Here is a 20543-nt window from a genome sequence, read left to right as displayed (position 1 = left end):
TTCTCTTCCTTAATATGAATGCCAGCATTAATTCATCTAACTGCAATACTTTAAATCACAGTCTGCCTTTCATGATGTGTGAACACTAAAAATTCTCATATGCTGTCTGTTTAATCAATCTTAATTAAAGTGAAAGGATTACACTTCTCTACGAGTGTGCTGGAAAAGCGGTACTGAGAGAGCAGTAATAAAGTACCCAATTAAACCAGGGTCCCTGACCACCTTTTGTCACCTCAGCTCATGTTATTATTTATGTCCCACTTTCTCACCAAATCCCATGCCTGCCAATCCTTACCCACACAATCATAAAGACGGGTTCAAAGACCAAAGCCGATGGCACAGGCCTGAACTGCGATCTTATTAATGTCACGCATTATTCTATTGAAAAGCTCGGCTTTCTGAATAATAGGCTTTACCTTTTGACACTTCGCGGCTTTCGGTTAAATAATTTAAAGGAGTAATTATTTTTGTGTTTTTCTATATTGAAATTGGGAATTATATTGGTATCAAAAATCTATTGAGCTTTAAATCACATAATTGCTAAATTAGCACAGATCAGATATAAAGTAGGGCTATTCCATTCTATTCTCATATATTGCTTTATTGCTGTCAAGACATTTTTTTTAAATGTATGCATCAGAATAAAAATATATGTAAAAAAATTATAAATATTAACAATAATAAATAATTTTAAAAACTAATATTCGGGGGAGGTAATAGCTCAGTGCTTAAGGTTCTTGGTTACTGATTGGAAGGTAGGGGGTTTAAGTCCCAGTATTTAAAATATAAACAAGGTCCTTGAACCTCAGTGCTCCAGGTTAACTGTATCATGGCTGACCCTGTGTTCGGACCTCAGCTTCCTACCCTATGCAAAGAAATAACAATATCCCTGTGGGATCAATAACTCATTAGTCCTCAATAACTTGAGGACTCATGAAAAAGTCAGTTCATTCATTAATTAATTCATTTGTTCATTCTTATAAATCTAAAATGTTAATGTCTAGAGATCCTAGCAAACATCCTTTAAGGTCTATGTTATAATAAAGTTACAGCAGTGATAGTGTGATAGTGTAATCATGCAGCTACGCAGGTAAGCAAAAAAGTTGTCATACCTTTCAGATGGATTTTATTCTCGGGGCTGTGCACCAGCACTGAGCTGACAGAATCCAGGCTGTCGTAGTTGCTGCATCCCAGCGGCCCTGTTCTGGTCTCTGTTACCTAGGAAACAAGGGGATATTTTACCGCCTTATTACCGCTGAAATCATGCACCTGTTTGTTGCGCTTTAATGGGAGAAGAGCAATGAGGCACATGGCTGTTGTCAAAAACAAACCAAAGTCATCTGGAGCAAACAGCAGATCTCGATTCAGTGTATCGCAGCCCATCGCAAAAGGCCATTTTACCCAGGCTTGCATATAAAAAAGACAGAAAAACTCATTAATTTACTATTAGCATCTATGAGCAAATGTTAGAGTATGAGCCCAGCCCTTATTAAGCAGATGACTTTGTCTTTCCTAAGATATAAGTTTTCCTTTCTTTCTTTATCTTTCTCTGCATTTGTGACTCAGATCACTGGTTGAAATAACGAGTTAACACCATTTATTATCGTATACTTGTCCACATGCATGCCATTAGTTTGTTTTGGTTTTGACAGGCACAGCCAATGCCCCCTTGAAGGAAGATTATAGAAATACTCATAGACTGAAATTAAGACGTCACAAAACATCAGGCCAGTCTTCATTGACTGCCAAGTATGGGTTTACAAACCTTTGGCGTAATCATGCTTGTAAAGTATTCTGTCTAATATACTTTTAGGACCCCTTTACACCCCTTTACCCCTTTAAATTTACAGTACCATACTGTGTGTGTATATACATATATATATATATATATATATATATATATATATATATATATATATATATACATAATCAAATTGAAAAAGATTTAATTATATTGATATAAGCAATGTTTGTACAGAAGAATCAGTTAAATAATCATGCTTTTGGGGTACTAAGTGCTTTTGTTTGTGTGTTTAAAGATCCAAATTCAGTATAATGCTGTATAGCTACCCTGGCTGTGTAGGTGGGTCTTGCATTTACTTTTTTACAAATCGGCCATAAATCTCACTGCACTCTAAATTACTATTTTTTTTTCAGAGATTAGCATTCAAAACACAGTATTTACACAGTCCCTGTATCTTATTACAACTACTTGTGTTTTCAACTACTCTCATTAACTCCTGCACCTGTTTGGTATTGGTATTCTCACACTATATAATCTTAGGTTTGTATTCAAGATGCTTCTCCAATATAATTAACAATATTGAGATGATTCTGGGTTTAAAAACACTAATGGAGTGTTTCGTGAGAAAATCTCTGCCTCATACAGTATATACTGTACTGTAACCTATATTGAGCTTGGTAACATTAGGAAATATTTTTAATTGGTTATATAAAAATAAATAGAGTGACTGAATATATCTGTAATTCAAATCTTAGTAATTACAACTACAAGAAACTACCTTATAATAAAAATAATATTTATAACAAGAATAACTGTGTATAGAGTTGACTCACTGCCGTTTCCCAGTCCCAAGAAAATGTATCATACCCAAAATTAGGACACTTCCATGTTTGTACCACTTTTGGCAGAGTCTGCAAAACGAAATCCCCACTACATTAAAAATAAATCAGATGCCAAAATGAAAACTAGCAATATTTGGAAAAAGTTAGAACTTTCTTTCGACCAAACAAACTAAATGAAGGAAGGACCTTGTAAGGAAGGAATGACCCTTGTCTAACTGAGAAGTTACCTTTTATTGTTTAAAATCCAAGTGTATCTTTACACCTAAATCTTTAATGAGCAACAGTAGAAAAACAAACTGCCTTAGATGACATGAAGTAGTAACCTTGAGGAACCAGACTCTGGAAATCTAGCCTCTTCTGAATGATGCCAGATGTGTGATTATAAACCATTACTGTGTTTTTGGAGTATTTGATAAATGATTCAGTTTGCCGGGAAGGAGCCCGTCTCCTCCTGGTGGCACCTCGATGGCTGGGCAGACCATGGTTCATGGACCTGGTGTCCCTCCTCAAGGAACATTCTTAGGAAATTCCTCCCAGGAGGGATCTCCTCTCCCAAGTGGGGGAAACTCTGGTTTACCCCCACCCAGGGCTATGAAGGCTGTGGCTGTGGCCCCTAAGGGGGCACAGTTCCTAGCAGCTTTTTTCTCTACTGAGGGAGTGGAAACCATCCTCCAATCCAGAGCTTCCTCTATGAGGAGGTCATATGCCGCTTAATGGCGCTTGTTCGCTTGTTCGTGTGGTGCGAGCACCACCAATTGGACCCAGTTAACTGCCCGGTTGGTTTAGTGCTGGAGTTCCTGCAGGAACAGTTTTCCACAGGGTTGGCTCCTTCAACCCTGAAGGCTTATGTGTCCGCTATCACAGCCTATGGTGCCCCACTTGCTAGGCAGTCACTGGGTAAACACCTCTTGGTGACATGTTTCCTGCACGGCACCCGGAGGCTAAGGCCCAGGACGCGACCCAAAGTGTCTGCATGGGACTTGGCCATCATGTTGGCGGCTCTGCCTGAGCCCCCCTTCGAGCCATTGGCCGAGGTGGCACTTAAGTACCTGTCTATTAAGATGGATTTCTTTCTGGCTATATCCTCCCTGAAGAGAGTCGGGGACCTACAGGCTCTTTCTGTAGCCCCATCTCTACTGGAGTTTACCCCTGGCATGGCCAGTGCTTTCCTTAAACCAGGGTATGTACCCAAGGTGCCTCTGGCTCACCCATGACCTGTTGTGCTGCAGGCATTCTACCCGCCTCCCTTTTAAGCCCCTGACTAGGAGAAGCAAAACCGTCTGTGAAGGAAGATGGAGCAGCAGTTTGTTTGCTATCGCTCCTATAGTAAAGGGTTTCCTGCCAATAAGCAGACTCTCAGTAGGTGGATTGTGGATGCTATTTCATCTTCATATGAGTTCTTTGGTTTACCCGCTCCTTTCGGGGTTAAGGCTCACTCCACTCGGACTGTGGTGGCCTCAACGGCCTGATCCACAGAAGTCCCACTCCAGGACATTTGCAACGCTGCCACTCATGCCTCCTCTGTCCTGTGCTCTGGTTGTGCTCTTACACACTTGGCAAGGATTGGTCAGTGTGGCATGATTGGACACTCGTTCCCAAAGCGTTGTGACACAGCTCGAGTTCCTTAAAGGTTACGTCTTTAGGTTACATATGTAATCTTAGTTCCCTGAGGGAACGAGACGCTGGGTCTCCGAGCCACAATCCCTTCATCCCTGCCGGGCTTCCCTTCTCATTTTTCAGAAGCTTTTAGCATTTTGTGGTTTCCTGGTCGTGACGTCACTCCGCCGGTGACGTCACGCCTTGCCGTTGGCGCCGTTGTCGTTTCACACATGATTCAGAGCATAAGCAATGCGGAAGTGTTTCCAAATCGTTGTGAAGCAGCATCTCGTTCCCTCAGGGAACTAAGGTAACATACGTAACCTAGAGATGTTTCCATGTGGAATATATATAACAGTCAAACTGGAGTCAAAGGTCAACTATTTATCTGTCAGCAAACCATTAAATCTATAATCTTATAATAATTAATTAGCTTGTGATGCTGTCCTGATGTCCTTACATTTCAGTGTTTCTTATATTAACTTGTGAAACATAAGGTGCTTGAAGCAATGCAAGCTTTAATCCCAGAACTGCTATTTATAAAAACAATACAAACTATGTGTGGGGAAATTTTACCTCTGGCCCTTTAACCATAGCTCTATGACCGGCTTGTGATCTGACTTACTTGTACATTTCTCCTGATATAAAAAAAAGTCTATGAATTGAAAAGTATATGTGTGAGTCTTAACCCAAGACCTAATTTTCCACTGGTTTGAATACCAACAGCTCAAGGCTGGATTGAATGCTCTGAAGATAGATTTGTTGGAGAATTTCTATAAAATATTTTGAAATTCAAAGCAGCATGTACAACTGAATTTTTCTGGTTTGAAAAAAAAAATAAAAAATACTGTTACCGCTTTTCTGCAGCGCACTGAATGATGCATGTGCTGAACTTTCAGCAATTTGCATCTCTACAGTGTATTGGTGTCCATAAAAACTTTTGGAATATATTTCACATTCACAAAAGCAGAACTGCGAGACTCCAAGAAATATAATCTGATTCATTTTCAATTCTTTTTTAATTTTTTAGAGTATAAAGAGAAATATGACAAATTGCAATTTAAAAAAACTTGCTCAATCCGCACACATCTGCACTGAGAAATCAGCAGTACAGTGAGATATGAGGATTTGTGCAGGGAAAAGCTGTGAAAATGTTTTATATGCTAATTACAGAAATATATATCTTAATAGAAGGAAAATGGCATCGTTGCAGCTGTATATGGATGTCATCATTAAAATGTTTGACAATTAAATGATATACACCAATATACCTGTCAAACTGACTTAAACTGGTAACTATGAGCTTCCACAGACTTTTCAAAGAACACACCTTGAGAAGGAAAGGGCAAGTAGATGACAACTTCTTAGAACAGGCAGCAGCCACGTTGATAAATGAGGTACTTAGCCGAACCCAACATATCATATGTAGCGGGGTTTTTTTGCTAATTTGCTCACTGCATATGCCTATTGTGTCTCAACAAATGGACCTCATTTCTCATCTTGGCTACTGCCATTTTATTTCAGTTATCAACTTTTCCTTTCTTCCTGTGTCAAAACAGATGAACTATCAATATCTACATGTACAATTTAGTCGAATATTTAGAAATACATTATTTATTTATTTCAGATAGGAACTGAATGCATTATGCACCGATTTGATAAAATATTACACTTCCAATTTTACTAAACTGAATCCCACGAATCGCAGGCAGCACTGTATACACAGCAATAATTATCACCACAATCTCAACAGCATAATTGGTGTCTCTAAGATATAATATGTGAGATGAAATGAAGAGAGCGTTACAATGTGAAAATTAAATAAGCCATGTAGCAGTATAACAATAGCAGTGATTTTTCTATTCTACTGAATCCAGTCGCACATGATGAGTTTAGGGTGCAAACGATGTACCTGCTCAGTAAATGTTATTATTAGGACATGTTCAATGGTAACGTCAACCTTTATTTGTATAATATTTTACATGAGCTACATGCACGTTGAGTTTGCATCTATATTTGATAATAATGATTCTACAGTATAGACTGCTATAAACCTGTGCACGTGTCAGGACAAACAATGTGCATCGGAGAAACAGACAAATAATTGTTCATTACTGATTTTACACATTTCAAATAGAATTGTTTTGTTCTATCAGTATGCTTGAAGCATATCAAAGTAACAAATAAAATGAAATACTGGAGGTCTATAAAAAAAGAAAAGTTTCAACCATAATTATTTGCATATTCTTGCCAGCATGTTGTAATTTTTTAAAGGAACAGCCATGAAGATGTTTGATTTCTTAGGCTTATTAGCATTATTAATATGCCATGGCTGGCTAATGGTGTTGCATATCACACCTTAAAATAGAAAAGTGAGAAATTCCGATCACCGCAGCTCTTACTACAATCTAGCATATCATTTATATATCTTCAGATGACTGAGCTGCTTTAATGCTTCCCAAGTCCATAAAGCAGTGCCCAATAACCATAGAAATACAAAGAGAAACACATCATTCAGAAACACATATAGTGGCTGTAATAACAATAAATCCTCACAAATTCGGAGAATAGTACGAATCACATTAACAAAGCTCAGTACACAAGGTGTAACTACTCATGTGTAGTCTGATATGGTTTAATCAATCCTGTACACTAAACACAGAAAAAAACAGGCACAAGCACCATGACAGGGAACTGTGCAATATTCTACGGTAAAAAAAGCATGCTCCATGAAATAAAAAAAAATCATTATTATATCTATTAACTCAAATAAAGTCACTCTGCCTGAAGAGCCTTTTTTCCTTTGATATAATTATTATAATTGTCATGCTTAATATTGTAAGCGTGGGGTTTGTAATGAATTATTTTTCTGTAATATTTTGTAAATCGACAAATCTACTTTTACAGAGAATTAAGAACCCAAACCAGGTAGTCAGTGTCCATCTCAATTCTTTTCTTTTTTTTTTTTTTTGGGGGGGGATACCCAAGCAAATATTTCATTTTAAATAAGGCTAAGTTGATCCAAACGGGAATTATTGTTTTATTATTCACACCTTGAAAGGTGATACTTTGCACTCATTCTAAAACCAATATAACAAAAAACTACATTTCCAGCACCATTTTGATCTACATGCTCCTCTTTTTGTAAAAAATTTTTCATACTACTCCCTAAAACTAAAACACAACCCGGTAATTAAACAGTACAGTAATGTGGGACCGCTTAAATTTCCAGGTTTGCAGATTCTCCCCAAATCCATCAGGCCCAGCTGCATGTTCAAAGGGAAGAGAGAATACAGTGCATTCCCCTGGGAGCAATAAGCTGAGCTGGCTGTGGACTGAGTCACAGGCAAAATGCATATGGGAGCGACTCATTTATCAAAACTGCCTGCGCTGAAGGGACGTTTAGCTAAGGACTTTGAGTAACGCTGCATAAGCCTGAATTCCGATGTTTAGGAGTCTGCCGACTGTGACAGGATTTTAAGCGCAGATTCTCTGCACTTCATTGGTCTTGACAGCTGACATTACTTAGACACCATTGCCACTTCTCTTGGCAGCACTGGCTATCTACAGCCATCTGCAGACAGATGAGGTGAAGGGTCCTCTTCTTCTCCTAGTTAAAATGATTGTGCTTGCTCTGGGGACCCACTCATGATCACCCAGTTTTCATGACAGGATGGAGCGAACTGGTCTGTGTTTTAGCAGAGTTGTATAACATTTGCTATTTTTGCCACTTTACCCATTTTAAGAGAGATACTGTATGCAAAATGCCCTTGAGCATTATCACCAAATCCAAGACTCCTTTAATATCACTCAAGAGTTATTGATTTATTTATTTTAACTACAACTTTTCCATGTTCCAGGTCAGAGCTCAGAAACAATGTCAACTCTGTCCTATGCAGAGGTGACTATTAATAATATGCCATTTTGACAAATGAACATATTTGGAGGGTCCTTCATGTGTAATTGCATTATTAGGCCAATATTATTGAAGCAGAACTAGGAGCAGAAATACATGGCAAAGATGAATTGATACTCAAATTGTAGTTCTTAATCCCTTCTCCATAATGACTACATGTGCAGGTTTTAATTCATTAATAACATAAAATCTTTAAAACTTTCTTAAAAATACCCTGCATTTGGACACGCCACAGTGCGCTTGTCACCGAGACACTTCTAAATGAACAAAACACAGCACAGGGTAGGAATTGTGGAAAATGCGATCGACTTTAGTATTTGCCTTTGATCCTGATTACATATGTGATGCGTGCCTTGGTAGAGCCGTCTACATATATTTCACAATAGGTGCCTTATTATGTGGAGGTCCTGCAAAGTCTGTAAAAGCAGCCTTTGTGTGTGCCATCACACTCCTATTTTGGTGAGCGCAATTGATCGTCCTTTATGGGAATCATTGATGGGCCTGTTAAGACCCACTTTTGCTTTTGGTGCCCAATTCGTCAGTCTGATCTGCACAATGAGCACTAATAAAAAAAAAAGGGTTGCAGTGTAGGCTTGATGGCCTTGTAACATCTCTTTAGCTTTTCTGCCATAAACACATTGGGCAGGTGGTGCTGCTTCATGATTCATTCAAGAACATTCTGAGAACTTTGTATGATCACTTATGAGTTCCTTATTAGTGTTAAGCATTTCCTTTTAACACTAATAGTTTTATAAAGCATGCGCCTGAAAACTTTGAGAAAAATCCACATTAAGTGAATCAGCCATGTCTCATTCATGGCATGAAGCACTTCCTCAAAGACAGGCTAAGAGAATTGAATTGCTGGAGAATTACAAACAAACTTCCTGTTTAACTTAATATATCTATAAAACTCAATATATCTATCTGAAAACACACTCTATATGTTCTGTGATTTATTTCGATGCACAAAAACAAGCACTAAAACCCCCACAGAATATTTCCGATGGCATGACAAGATCCGGGGTAAATAAATACATCTAGTATTAGGTTGAAGGGTGGATATTTGTGAGACATGCATTAAACAAAGCAAATAAAAATATTCCCTTGTACCTTGATGGCTGAAGTGGCGATCTGTAGGTGGTGGAGCCTCCTGAGGGTGCTCTCTCTATCGGTGAAATAGGACGCAGCCAGCTGGTGCAGGATTTCCAGGGACACTGTCGAGCTGTTGCCATTGACCTCGGACTTCTTGCTGAGCTTCTGTTTGTCCAGGAAGATGGTGAGAGACTCCTCGCCTTCAAAAGAGATCCACACAGAGCCCAGTGTGAAAAAGAAAAGCTGGAAGAGGCAGGAGGTTTCACTTTCACAAGACAATGTGAAGTGACAGCATATCCTACTCTGGCTAGAAAAGTAGTTTTGGGAACTGTGAGCTGTCCAATGCAACTCTATGAGATCCGAACGACAGATAAGCAGCTCAAACTCAAACTGTCAGCACATTAAATATGGAATACAGTGCAGAAGAAGCTTCCTTTTCAGTTTGCCAACATTTTTGGTCTATTTTAGTTCCTATCCCAACTGAGTCAGGTAAAAAGCATTCTGCAGCCCTTGATCACCTGGCTCAGGTGTGCTGGCAGAAAGGATCAGAGAAATATGTGAAGTGAGTTTGGATTTTTTTACAGTATAAGATGAAAACAAGCTTTATATACTCACATACACTCAGACCTCAGTTTAAATTTAGCTTCTCAGACTGATTTAGGATTTTTAGCACTTTTCTACAGCATAAATCAATTGCATCTATTGAAAAATGTAAATGCCTGGCTAATTTTTTTTTCTTTTTTCTATTTTTATTTAAAAGATCACGGTGTTAATTTTAATGATAAGAATATACAGTAAATATTGTTTTCTTAAAAAGAGGCGCATTTAAAACCTTCAGCGCAACACACATTTATTTACATGTTTTCTTTCATTGGATCAAAAAAAATCAAAATAATTTTTAGTCACAAAATATTTGTTTTATTAATGCTATATGTTATAAATAAAGCACTAAAATCCACCATGAAACACACACTTGGAAAATTTCCATTAGGTGTCCTGATGATTTAAGTAATTTAAAACACCTTAATTAGTTTAAAACATTTACAAGAATATTTTGTCTTAATGCTTTATGTTGAGTCTGGTTTCACTAATAAAAAACATGCACAAACATGCATTTGTCCATGGCCCTGTAGCTTAGACTATTAAAACGTGAGTAATAATTTAAGGTACAATTAGAACAGATAAAAATGTGTGATTAAGTTGCGATAAATCTTTTCATTAATTGACAGCCCTAATATATAAATATATACTGCTACCATTCCTGTGCTGCTCTCTGTTCTCAACATTCTCTCTATTTCCCAATGCCTCTGATTTAGCTCAGGAGGTAATTAGTAAGTCCTTTGTAAAACGTGTTTGTGAGTTGATGTAAGTTGAGAAAGCCAAAAACTGTGTACGGAAGTAAATTTCCAGGACTGAGTATAGAGCCATTGCTTCGGAAGTTCCGAATTAATAATAATGATTAGCGCTAATTAGGCTCTTTTTTTTTTTTTTTTTAAAGGAAGAGCTGAAACATCTCACTATATATTCAAGACCTTTTACAGTAACACAAAATGTCACTGAAGTGCATCCCAGTTTTTTTTTTAACAATATTTGAGATGTTTTGACACATTTCAACTGATTGGACACTATTTATGCATTGATACACACACCAGTCAAAAAAGGTTTTCCAGAAGAAAATGCAAAGCGTAGCTGCATAGCAAAACAGGACCCTACATCTGTTCACATGACCAAATTACGCAAAAAGATAAGAAGGGCCTTGGTGATAGACGTAAGAAAAAACCTGAACAGAACTCCAGCTAAACTCTAGAGATCATGTTTGAAGATAGCAGAAAGTTGCAGAAGGTCAACCATCACTGCAAAATACTCCACATATCTGGACTTTATGGCAGAATAACCAGACAGAGACCTCTCATCGGTGTAAGACACATGAAAGCACCTGGTTGGAATTAGATTTTTCTTTTTTTTTTGCAGATTCCAAACCAGCTTTCATGTGTCTTGTACTGCAGAGAGACAACTATTAAAGTGAGATTAATCCAGAAATGGGATACATCTGAACTAAATTTCAGCGTTGGAAATTTCTTTGAACCAATCTGGGATTTGCATTGTTATTATGGAGTATGGAGTCTGACAAATAAATAAATAAATAAATAAATAAATAAATAAATAAATAAATAAATAAATGCATATATACATATATACATACATACATACATACATACATACATACATACATACATACATAAAATAGCATGTATGCTACTGCAAGATAAAGGGATCTGCATACATTCTGAATGTACAGTACAACAGAAGATCATTAAACAAATTCAGTGGAAACCACCGGCAACTTTGCTTTTGTCTTTTTTCTCTCCGAATGGAACCGGAGCGCTATTGAGATGTCATTCGTATGCAGCAAGCGGTCCCCGTCCTCGTTTTCACTCCTGCCTGACTGGTTAATTACCGGCATTCACTATAGCTTTGCCACTGCATTAGTTTCCCTTGTCACTGTAGCTTCATTGCACACAGCTAGCAATAAGTGGCATCATAATTAGCATCCACATCTTAAAAACACAAGGTTCAGTTAATATCACTGCTGTTGACACCAGTCTGTTCATCTGTTCAGCTCGAGTAATGGAACTTAAGGAAGAAGGAGGTGTGTAATGTCTTCTCCTGCTGAAAAAAAGTGGTGTCAGACATTGCAGGGGACACTGGAAAATGATACACATGTGTAGCTTCCAAAAAGAGTCACAAACAAAGGATTCATAGAATATTTATTGCACAGACTAAATGGGAAGATGTGCCCTTGCTCTCTCTCTGTCAAACTCTCTTCTTACAAGAACTTGTCACCGAATGGGAATCTGTAGAATCAAAGTAATTTCTCATAGTGACAACTTACCCCCGAGTGTAGCTGATACTAAGAAGTGAGTGCCGTATTTTTTGATCAGGTTTTCATGGATCTGCTGGAGAGTCGGCCTCCTTCCAAGTAGCCTGAGGTTGCGTAGGAATTCAGGAGACAGAGGCAGTGGAGCCTTGAAGAAATCTCTTTTCTCTGTGGCCAAGCTGTTCACTTTCCAGTGACTGAATTCCCTGCATGAGGGGAAAAACAAACAGGGAAAAAAAAACTTACAGGACTCAGCTTAAATTCAGCTGTGTTGAGGATTGGGATTCAATTTGCATTCAGATTTTGTTGTAATGCTGCCAAGTATTAGTGTTGTGTGTGTGTGTAAATATGCTGAAGCAAAAACGTGAATATCAGCAGAACACAGGCTAACCTTACATAAATATGCATCAATGACATGGAGCCGAATGTCGACACCTTTGAATTTAAAATGGGATGAGCATAATATTTCCCCACGGTGGGACGAATAAAGGTTTATCTTATATAGCTTTTTAAAAGCTTTACAGTTTACAAAAATAACCCTAAGAGCAGGCTTTACTCACAGTATCTAAAAATTGTGCTTTCACAATTGCTCCTATATTTGACTATATGATTGTTTAGGTTTAAACTTAAAAACTTGTTGAAATTGATTTGAATAACGGAAATTCATAAAACAGCATCTGTATGTGACATATTGGAGTTGCCTTTGGGAACACTACAAATCTGCTGTACATCCAGACTGCCTTTAAAGTGTTAGATAAAGAAAAAAGAACAGTGCATTTGTTCTGTCTGATCTAAAAGAGTTAATTAGCAAGCCAGCCTGCTAGCCATGCATAAGCTAATGATGATCGATGGTCTTTAATTAAAGGTTTTAGCAGCATCTGATTGCACCTGGAGCTCAGTTGGTAGAAAGAACCTCAGATAAATAGCATCTTTACACGTTAATGCTAAAAAAAACATATATTTTTATTTAAATTCATATATAGAAATATAAATACTTACTGTACATTTATGTACATTTTAGAGACTGTAGTAGCATTGGCAGTTAGAAAATGTGAATGTACAACAATTCATTATACAAATAATATAAGATTATTGTATCTATTGCTAGAAATACAGTACAGAATAAACAATGCATTTATGGCATTTTGCAGGCAGGCCTACAAAGAGCATCTTACTATTATCTTTAGGTTATAAAAAAAACTCTTTAGGTTAAAAAGCCCTCCTCAAGGGCCCAGCATTGCTGTGATTTGAACTGACAACCTTCATATCAAAAGTCCAACATCTTACCCACCATAATACCATTTCCCATGTAATGTAAACTACTATAAGGGAAGTAATGAAGGCTCTGGGTTACTGATCAGAAAGTCGACAGTTCAAACCCCATTATTGCCAAGCTGACATTCTTGGGCCCCTGAGCAAGGCTCTCTGTGTTCCAGAAAGGCTGTGTCATGTCTGACCCCAGCTTTCCTAACATTGCTTGGATATGCGAAGAAAGAATTTTACTGTGCTGTAATGCACATGTGATACGTACTGTAGAAAAAAAACTTTACCCTATTTAAACCTGTATACTACTACTGAAAACCAAAGATTGTTTATTAGCTACAAAAAATTCTAAGACATTTTATTTACATTTACTGTAATTATGTACAGTTAAATAAGTCAAAACTACAATTATTTTGATTGAATAGTGTTTTGTGCAACATTATTTTAAATGGGCCTTTTGGATTTAGATGACTTGTGTTGAATTGTACTACACCATACAGCATTGTATAACATTGAAAGTATTCCACAGTGCTGCTGAAATTCTCAAATCTGATTAGTTAATTTTCTATAAGCACAGATCTGACAGTAGCCCCAGGAATGCAAACAACAGATTCTGATACATTATCATATCTATAGTAGCAGGCGTTTTCCTGGAAATTGAATAGAGGATGTGTGAAAAAAAACGTGCTATTGTTAAACCAAGTAAAAAAACCAACATATATATATATATATATATATGTGTGTATACTGTGATATGGCTAAGATTCCTGTGTAAAACACTTTATATTTAATAATCTTCATTCCCAGCTTTTTTATAACATGACAAGTTTTATTACAAATAGCTGTATCATCTACTGTAAATTATTTAAGTCAACTAGATAAATTTTTTCCTTTTGAAGCTGGTACATTTGGCATTTTGAATTAATATATAGTTCGCTAAAAAAGGGTACTAGGCAGCAGTGTATACTGTGATATGGCTAAGATTCCTGTGTAAAACACTTTATATTTAATAATCTCCATTCCCAGCTTTTTTATAACATGACAAGTCGGGGAGGAGTTGATTGGTATACAGTGTGAAAACAGGAACATGTTTCTCAGACATTAAATGTAACACCTTAAATCAATAATGAGTGTGTTGTTCTTTATGTAATAAAAATTGAATCATGGGAAAATGAATGCCTTTTAAACATAATGAAGCGTTTAGAGACATTGTATTACCAGAAATAAATCAGTTTTGGGGTGGTAACCCTTCACACCAGATGATCATTGATTATTTTTCTGCACCAGGTAATGTTTTTTATTCCTTACACCCCAACGTGAAGCTAAAACAAGAACCTTATTAGAAAAGAAAAGTGGGAGGACACATAATGGTCCTTAGACACACCATTAGCTCAAAAGGTCCTTCTACTGCTGCCTAGTACCCTTTTTTAGCGAACTATATATTAATTCAAAATGCCAAATGTACCAGCTTCAAAAGGAAAAAATTTATCTAGTTAACTTAAATAATTTACAGTAGATGATACAGCTATTTGTAATAAAACTGCATAATTAAATAGAATATGCACATTAGTGAACTTTAGTCATTTATAGTTCATGTGCATCAATGCCATCTAACTCACTGCATGGTAAGTCTCAATGTCTTCTGACTGAAAAAAGCTCTAAGATTAAATTTATTTCAGATCGACATTCCTGGATGCAATGCAATAGAATTTTCAGTACATTTGCTGTAAATACTATTAGCACTACTCATTTTACCTCTTTCAATAGAAGAAATGCATTACAGCATTATTGCAATGGCTTGACGGTGTTTGAAAGTGACAATGCATTTTTAAATACTTCTGCAAGCAAAATGACATCCACTTGTCTTTAATATTATCTGTATGTTTATATTAGGCTAAAATCACTGAGAGAAGAAGATGTAGGGAGTTACATTGAGTTTTTCAGTTTTAGTGACTGAAGGTATGAAGTTGTGCAGCTGAAGATGCTCAAACATTGAAAAATAAGATGGTGCGGGAGTTCATTTCTGATGGGTTGGGCGCTGCTCACATTCCCCTAGAAATACAAAGAGAATGAGTTTGTAAGACAGACCTGCTGATCTGCAACATTGCACTCCGTCAGATAGAAACTCAGGGTTTTAGTCTCGAGTATGTTAAGCTGTCAGTCAAAGCCATAGCTATGAAGTTTCCATCCTGAAAACCCTGACTTCTCGAAACCTACCAATTATTCAAAATTACACAAAACATCGACCCGGACCATCGAGAAGAGCATATAATTGGGATTATTTTCTCTACTGTCATCTTGAATTCAGCTGTCAGAAACATGGGCAAGTTCAGGTCTGGTTTATAGTGTGAGCTGCCTTTATAGAACAGCTGGGAATAACAAATAATTAGCCGCCATCCCTTTTTTTCAGTGCATTCTCACAGTGTTTGTGCTCAGCAAGAAAATACGAGTTTAGTGACATCCCTGCATTTTTCAGAAATGTTCCCTCTAGGAGAATCTTAAATTCTCCAGCTGCAAAGTTGCAAGATTTCATAAGCATCTCTTTCTTTCTTTTACTGTAATTAGAATGTTTCCTCCAAATGGGATAAACTATTGTGCTGTGTGCCAAAAGCTCGGAGCGTTCCTCCCATTGCCTTTGCATCAAGCTGAATAGCCCGAGACTCCACGTCTTCACTCGAATTAAACTGAATCTCATTAATTGCTTGCTGGGAGTTTTTGGCGTTGAGTGCCTTAATAAGATTTTCTGCCTTAATTCTTCTGCGGTGTGCAATGAGAAGAACATAATAAAAGCTCAGACTACTCTGGTATGAGGTGAACATGCATCTTGTTACGAAAAAAATCATTAATGTACAAATCAGCCTTTAAGGCACCGAAATGGGTTCATGTCTTAAATGGTTCCGTTCTCTGAACACTACTCTATTTAAGGGGTGTGTATCATAGTCAGTGGGTGTGGCTCTAAATTCCATCATAGTCAAGGGATGTGGCTTAAAAATCCATCATTGTCAAGAGGTGTGGCCACCAAAGGCTTTAAATTCCTTAAATTCTGACAGATTCAGCAAGCTACTATGAAGGCTACTATGAAATGCATCATAATAAAGCACTATGGCTTGAAATGTAATAATTGGCAATAAAAATATTCTGGTTTCATTTAATCCTTTTTTTTTTTTGCACTACAAAGGCATGTTTGTGAAAGGGCCACGCAGTAGAAGTCAGAAGACACTTAAGTAAATTAATAATTTGCTGAACCAAAGAAATTAATGTGAACTATCTGTACCAAATTGAACTGCATATCATCATATTTTTTACCACTGCCTCGTATTGCATTGAATCAGATTGTGTTGAATCAAATCAAAATCGGATCACACTGCATCATAATAGGGGTGAATCATATCGCATTGCATTAGTAGCTGTTCATATGTATCTTTAATGTATTGTATCATTGGTTAATGCATCAGATCAATGCACATCCCTAGCTGTTTTAGGAAGGCAGCATGGCTTTCCATACCATATAAAAGCTTTAAAGTCCATCATTGTCAAGAGTTGTGGTGCTAATTAATATGATAACCAGGGGGTTTAACTCTGTCTGTTTCTAAGAGCTATTCTATTCTATTGTATTCTATTCTATTCTTTCTTTCGGCTTCTCCCATTAGGGGTCGCCACAGCGGACCATCCGCATGTTTGATTTGGCACATGTTTTTATGCTGGATGCCCTTCCTAACGCAACCCTCCCCATTTATCCGGGCTTGGGACCGGCACTAAGGCTTGTGCAACCCTAATGGCTGGGGTTGGTTCCCTGACTGGGGATCGAACCCGGGCCGCATCGGTGAAAGAGCCGCATCCTAACCACTAGACCACCAGGGAACCTTTATTCTATTCTATTCTATTCTATTCTATTCTATTCTATTCTATTCTATTCTATAAATGCCATCATAACTACCGGTAGTTCTAAACAACATTATAGTCAGAAGGTATGACTGTGTATATCATTATTCTTTAAAAAATCCAGCCCTCAATAGCATCAAATGCCTTTTTTTTTTAAAGGACGTGCCTCTAAATGCTGTTGTTGTCAGGGTCTATGGCTTTGTTTAAACAACTAGAGCAACAGCGTTCCCCTAAATAGACCCAACACAGTGCCAATTTACTGTACTGACAGTGACTTTGACACTGAAAATAAAGTGATTTAAAGAGTTTTTTTTTATTTTTTATTTGTGCACCTGCACATAATAAATATGAGTCTAAAATCAGGAGAATACAAGAGGAAAGGTGAGACTGAAGTTTGGCAAGTTTGACTGTAACATGTGAAGCTGTTTGTTAAAATGTAGATAGAATTAACTGTAGCATGTAGCACTCTGCCTCAATGTAGCTAGAATTAACTGTAGCATGTAGCACTCTGCCTCAGATACCACTGCTTATGAATGGGAAAGGGAATCACACTCACTTGCTCTACCTCATCAAGCCAATCAGTTACACAAACCAATCCACGAAAAATTACAGTCTGTTATGACGAACATCATGATTAACGTCCTAGATGCATTTTATCTATCTGTTCTCGGTCATTAAAAACAGATTATAGATAACACAGAAACTGTGCAACTCTCTAATGCAGAAAAAAAAAACAATAAAACCTGGAAAAGAGCCTATATTCTGGTCTGAAACTACAGTAAATTAAACAGTCTGTGTAAATGTTATTCTGTGAAGCACTGCTCTTACATAACAACATGATGTACATTTATTCTATACTTATGCCCAAGACCTAAGATTACTCTTAAATGGGCAAGTATTTAGGATTGCTTCAGAGCTACTGCAGGTATGACAACATTTCTAAAGTATGTGAACCCACTAATTTCCTCGCTGTTCAGCATATCCACACGGCAGTGAAATAAAGCTTAAAAATACATTACCCTTTCAAAAGCAGAGAAGTAATCGAAAAATCAATATTGATAAAAACTATGTAATATTGCCAATTGTTATATACAGAATAATGAAGTATTTAATTTGTCTGTTTCTTTTCATGTTTTTTTTTTTTTTTTTTACTTCAATATAGTAGATCTTCTATTTTGATTTAACCCTTCTGACCAATTTATTATTTATCACCTCTAATATCTTAAGCCAACGATGCTTATATTATAGAGCTCTGACCTCAGCAATATTAGACACCAGATTTGGTGCACCCCCCGGGCCTTCTCATCTGTCTTTACTAAGACCCTTGTGTCTTAATGAGCACAAATCTCTGCAAGCACACTCCTACTATACCATCTCCCATAAAGAGTGGAGGTTAATTCAAATCTTATGGGCATGTGTCCACAAACCTTTGTTCATATAGTGTGAATCAGACTGAAACATATGATAGAAGGTATTACAAAGAAGTTGTCATCTTCATTGCATTTTTTTTTAAACGTCATTAATTAATAACTAGAAAAGCATAAGCTAATGCAATGATTAATATATTTTTAAATGTCTCAGTTTATGTAAATATACATTTAATATTAATATAAAATCTGACCCTGCACTCAAGGAAAAAAGATAATTCTTAAATACATTAGAGCTCTCTGCTTTTGGCTATCTTCTCCCTTTCTTAAAATCCTTAAAAGGTTTGGTATGCAACCATTTTAGAAAACTATTATATAAGTACAAAAATGTAAAAAAAAAAAAAAACACCCCTATAGAAATATACGTATAATTTTTATTTCTTAAATAAATGTAAAAATGTAACATTCTGGAAGCTCCCAGAAAAACAACTAATTCGCTTTATGGTGCATTACAAAGCAAAACAGTAACTAATTATATTTTATTTTGAAATATAAATACACTATTTGGACAAAAGTCTTGGACACCTGATTTTTCCAGCCATATGTGCTTCTTGCCCAAACCGATACCATAAAATTGGTGGCACACAACGTCTTTAGATGCGGTAGCATTATATGTTCCTTTTACTTGAACTAGGAGACCCAAACCTGTTTCAGCATTACAATGCTCCTGCTCACAAAGCCAGCTCCTTGAAGATATGGTTTAAATGAGTTGAACTAGAGGATATTAAATAGCCTGCTCCAGAGCTCTGACCTCAACCCTAATGAACACCTATGGGATGAATTGAAGCACTGACTGCACCCCAGACCTCTTTACTCTACACCAGCACTTGACTTTTCTAACACTATTGTGGCTAAATGAGCACAAAGCTCCACAAGCAAAATCTTATGGAACATCTTCCCAGAAACGTGGAAAAAACTATTGCAGCAATTGTGGATTAAATGTGGAATTAGACGTTGAAAAAGCACATAGAAATCTTATGATCAGGTGTCCACAAACTTTATTAACCGTTATTAATGACGTGTTAAAAAGTAATGATATTGCCATGAAAGTGACAACCTTTTTACATCTTTTATCCTAAGTTTCATTTTCATGGACAAATGTTTGTGGACACCTAACCATTTGCTGATGAAGTAACCTCTAGTCTTCTGAAAAGATGTTCCAGTTGTTTTTTATGTGTGCTTGTGGAGATATTTTCAGCCAGGTACTGATGTAGGGTGAGGAGGCCTGGGGTAAAATACAAGTCAATTTCTATAGCGCTTTTCACAATGGACATTGTCTCAATGTGGCTTTACAGAACGTAACATTTATAGAACAAAAATGTGAATGTAATTAAATTATGTTTATTAATCCCTGATAAGCATTCCAAAGATGGTGTTCAATAGGGCTGAGGTCAGAGCTCCATCGCAGGTCACTTCCTTTCAAAACCAATGTAAATTGAACCTTCATGGGGCAGGCTTTGTGCACAGGGGCATTGTTATACTGGAACTGGCTTGGGTGGTAATGGTTTGGGGATGAACCCCATATGTCTGTAAAAGTCCCAATCCTTATAGTATATGTGGTGTGAATCTATGCAGAAGGTATGTCTTGTCTTTCAGATTTTTTCCCCCATCACCATGTACTCAGGATTGTCATTCAATAATGAATGCGTTGATCTTCATTTGATAGGTAGATCACTATACTCCAATCCTACCCAGAGCTTTAAAAAAACCTGTGCTGTGTTGTACCTCAAACAACACTTTATTTTACCCTTTGTGTATAAAACTGACTGCTATATGTTTTTATAACCTATTTTGTTTTTCTTTATCCTTATTTATTATTTAATTGTTTTCTTTTTTCTATTTTTTTTTCATATTTCTATAACACCATCACACCATGAAAAATTGCTTGTATATGTGACCCATG

General features: G+C 36.9%; 1 protein-coding gene across 3 annotated transcripts in view; it reads right to left on the bottom strand.

Moving 5' to 3' along the window:
• Positions 1–20543, bottom strand: part of brinp2 (bone morphogenetic protein/retinoic acid inducible neural-specific 2) — a 123934-nt gene that overhangs the window by 40684 nt on the left and 62707 nt on the right. For all 3 annotated transcript variants that reach the window (XM_083541704.1, XM_083541705.1, XM_083541706.1), the window contains exons 3-5: positions 12084–12274; positions 9209–9390; positions 1113–1218 (exon numbers count right to left, since the gene is read on the bottom strand). In XM_083541704.1, coding sequence (XP_083397830.1) covers positions 1113–1218; positions 9209–9390; positions 12084–12274 — 479 coding nt within the window. The remainder of the gene's footprint in view (positions 1–1112; positions 1219–9208; positions 9391–12083; positions 12275–20543) is intronic.

Source organism: Silurus aristotelis (genome assembly GCF_946808225.1).
Source record: "Silurus aristotelis genome assembly, chromosome: 5".
Taxonomy (NCBI): domain Eukaryota; kingdom Metazoa; phylum Chordata; class Actinopteri; order Siluriformes; family Siluridae; genus Silurus; species Silurus aristotelis.
This window is presented reverse-complemented; position numbering and strand designations above follow the sequence as displayed.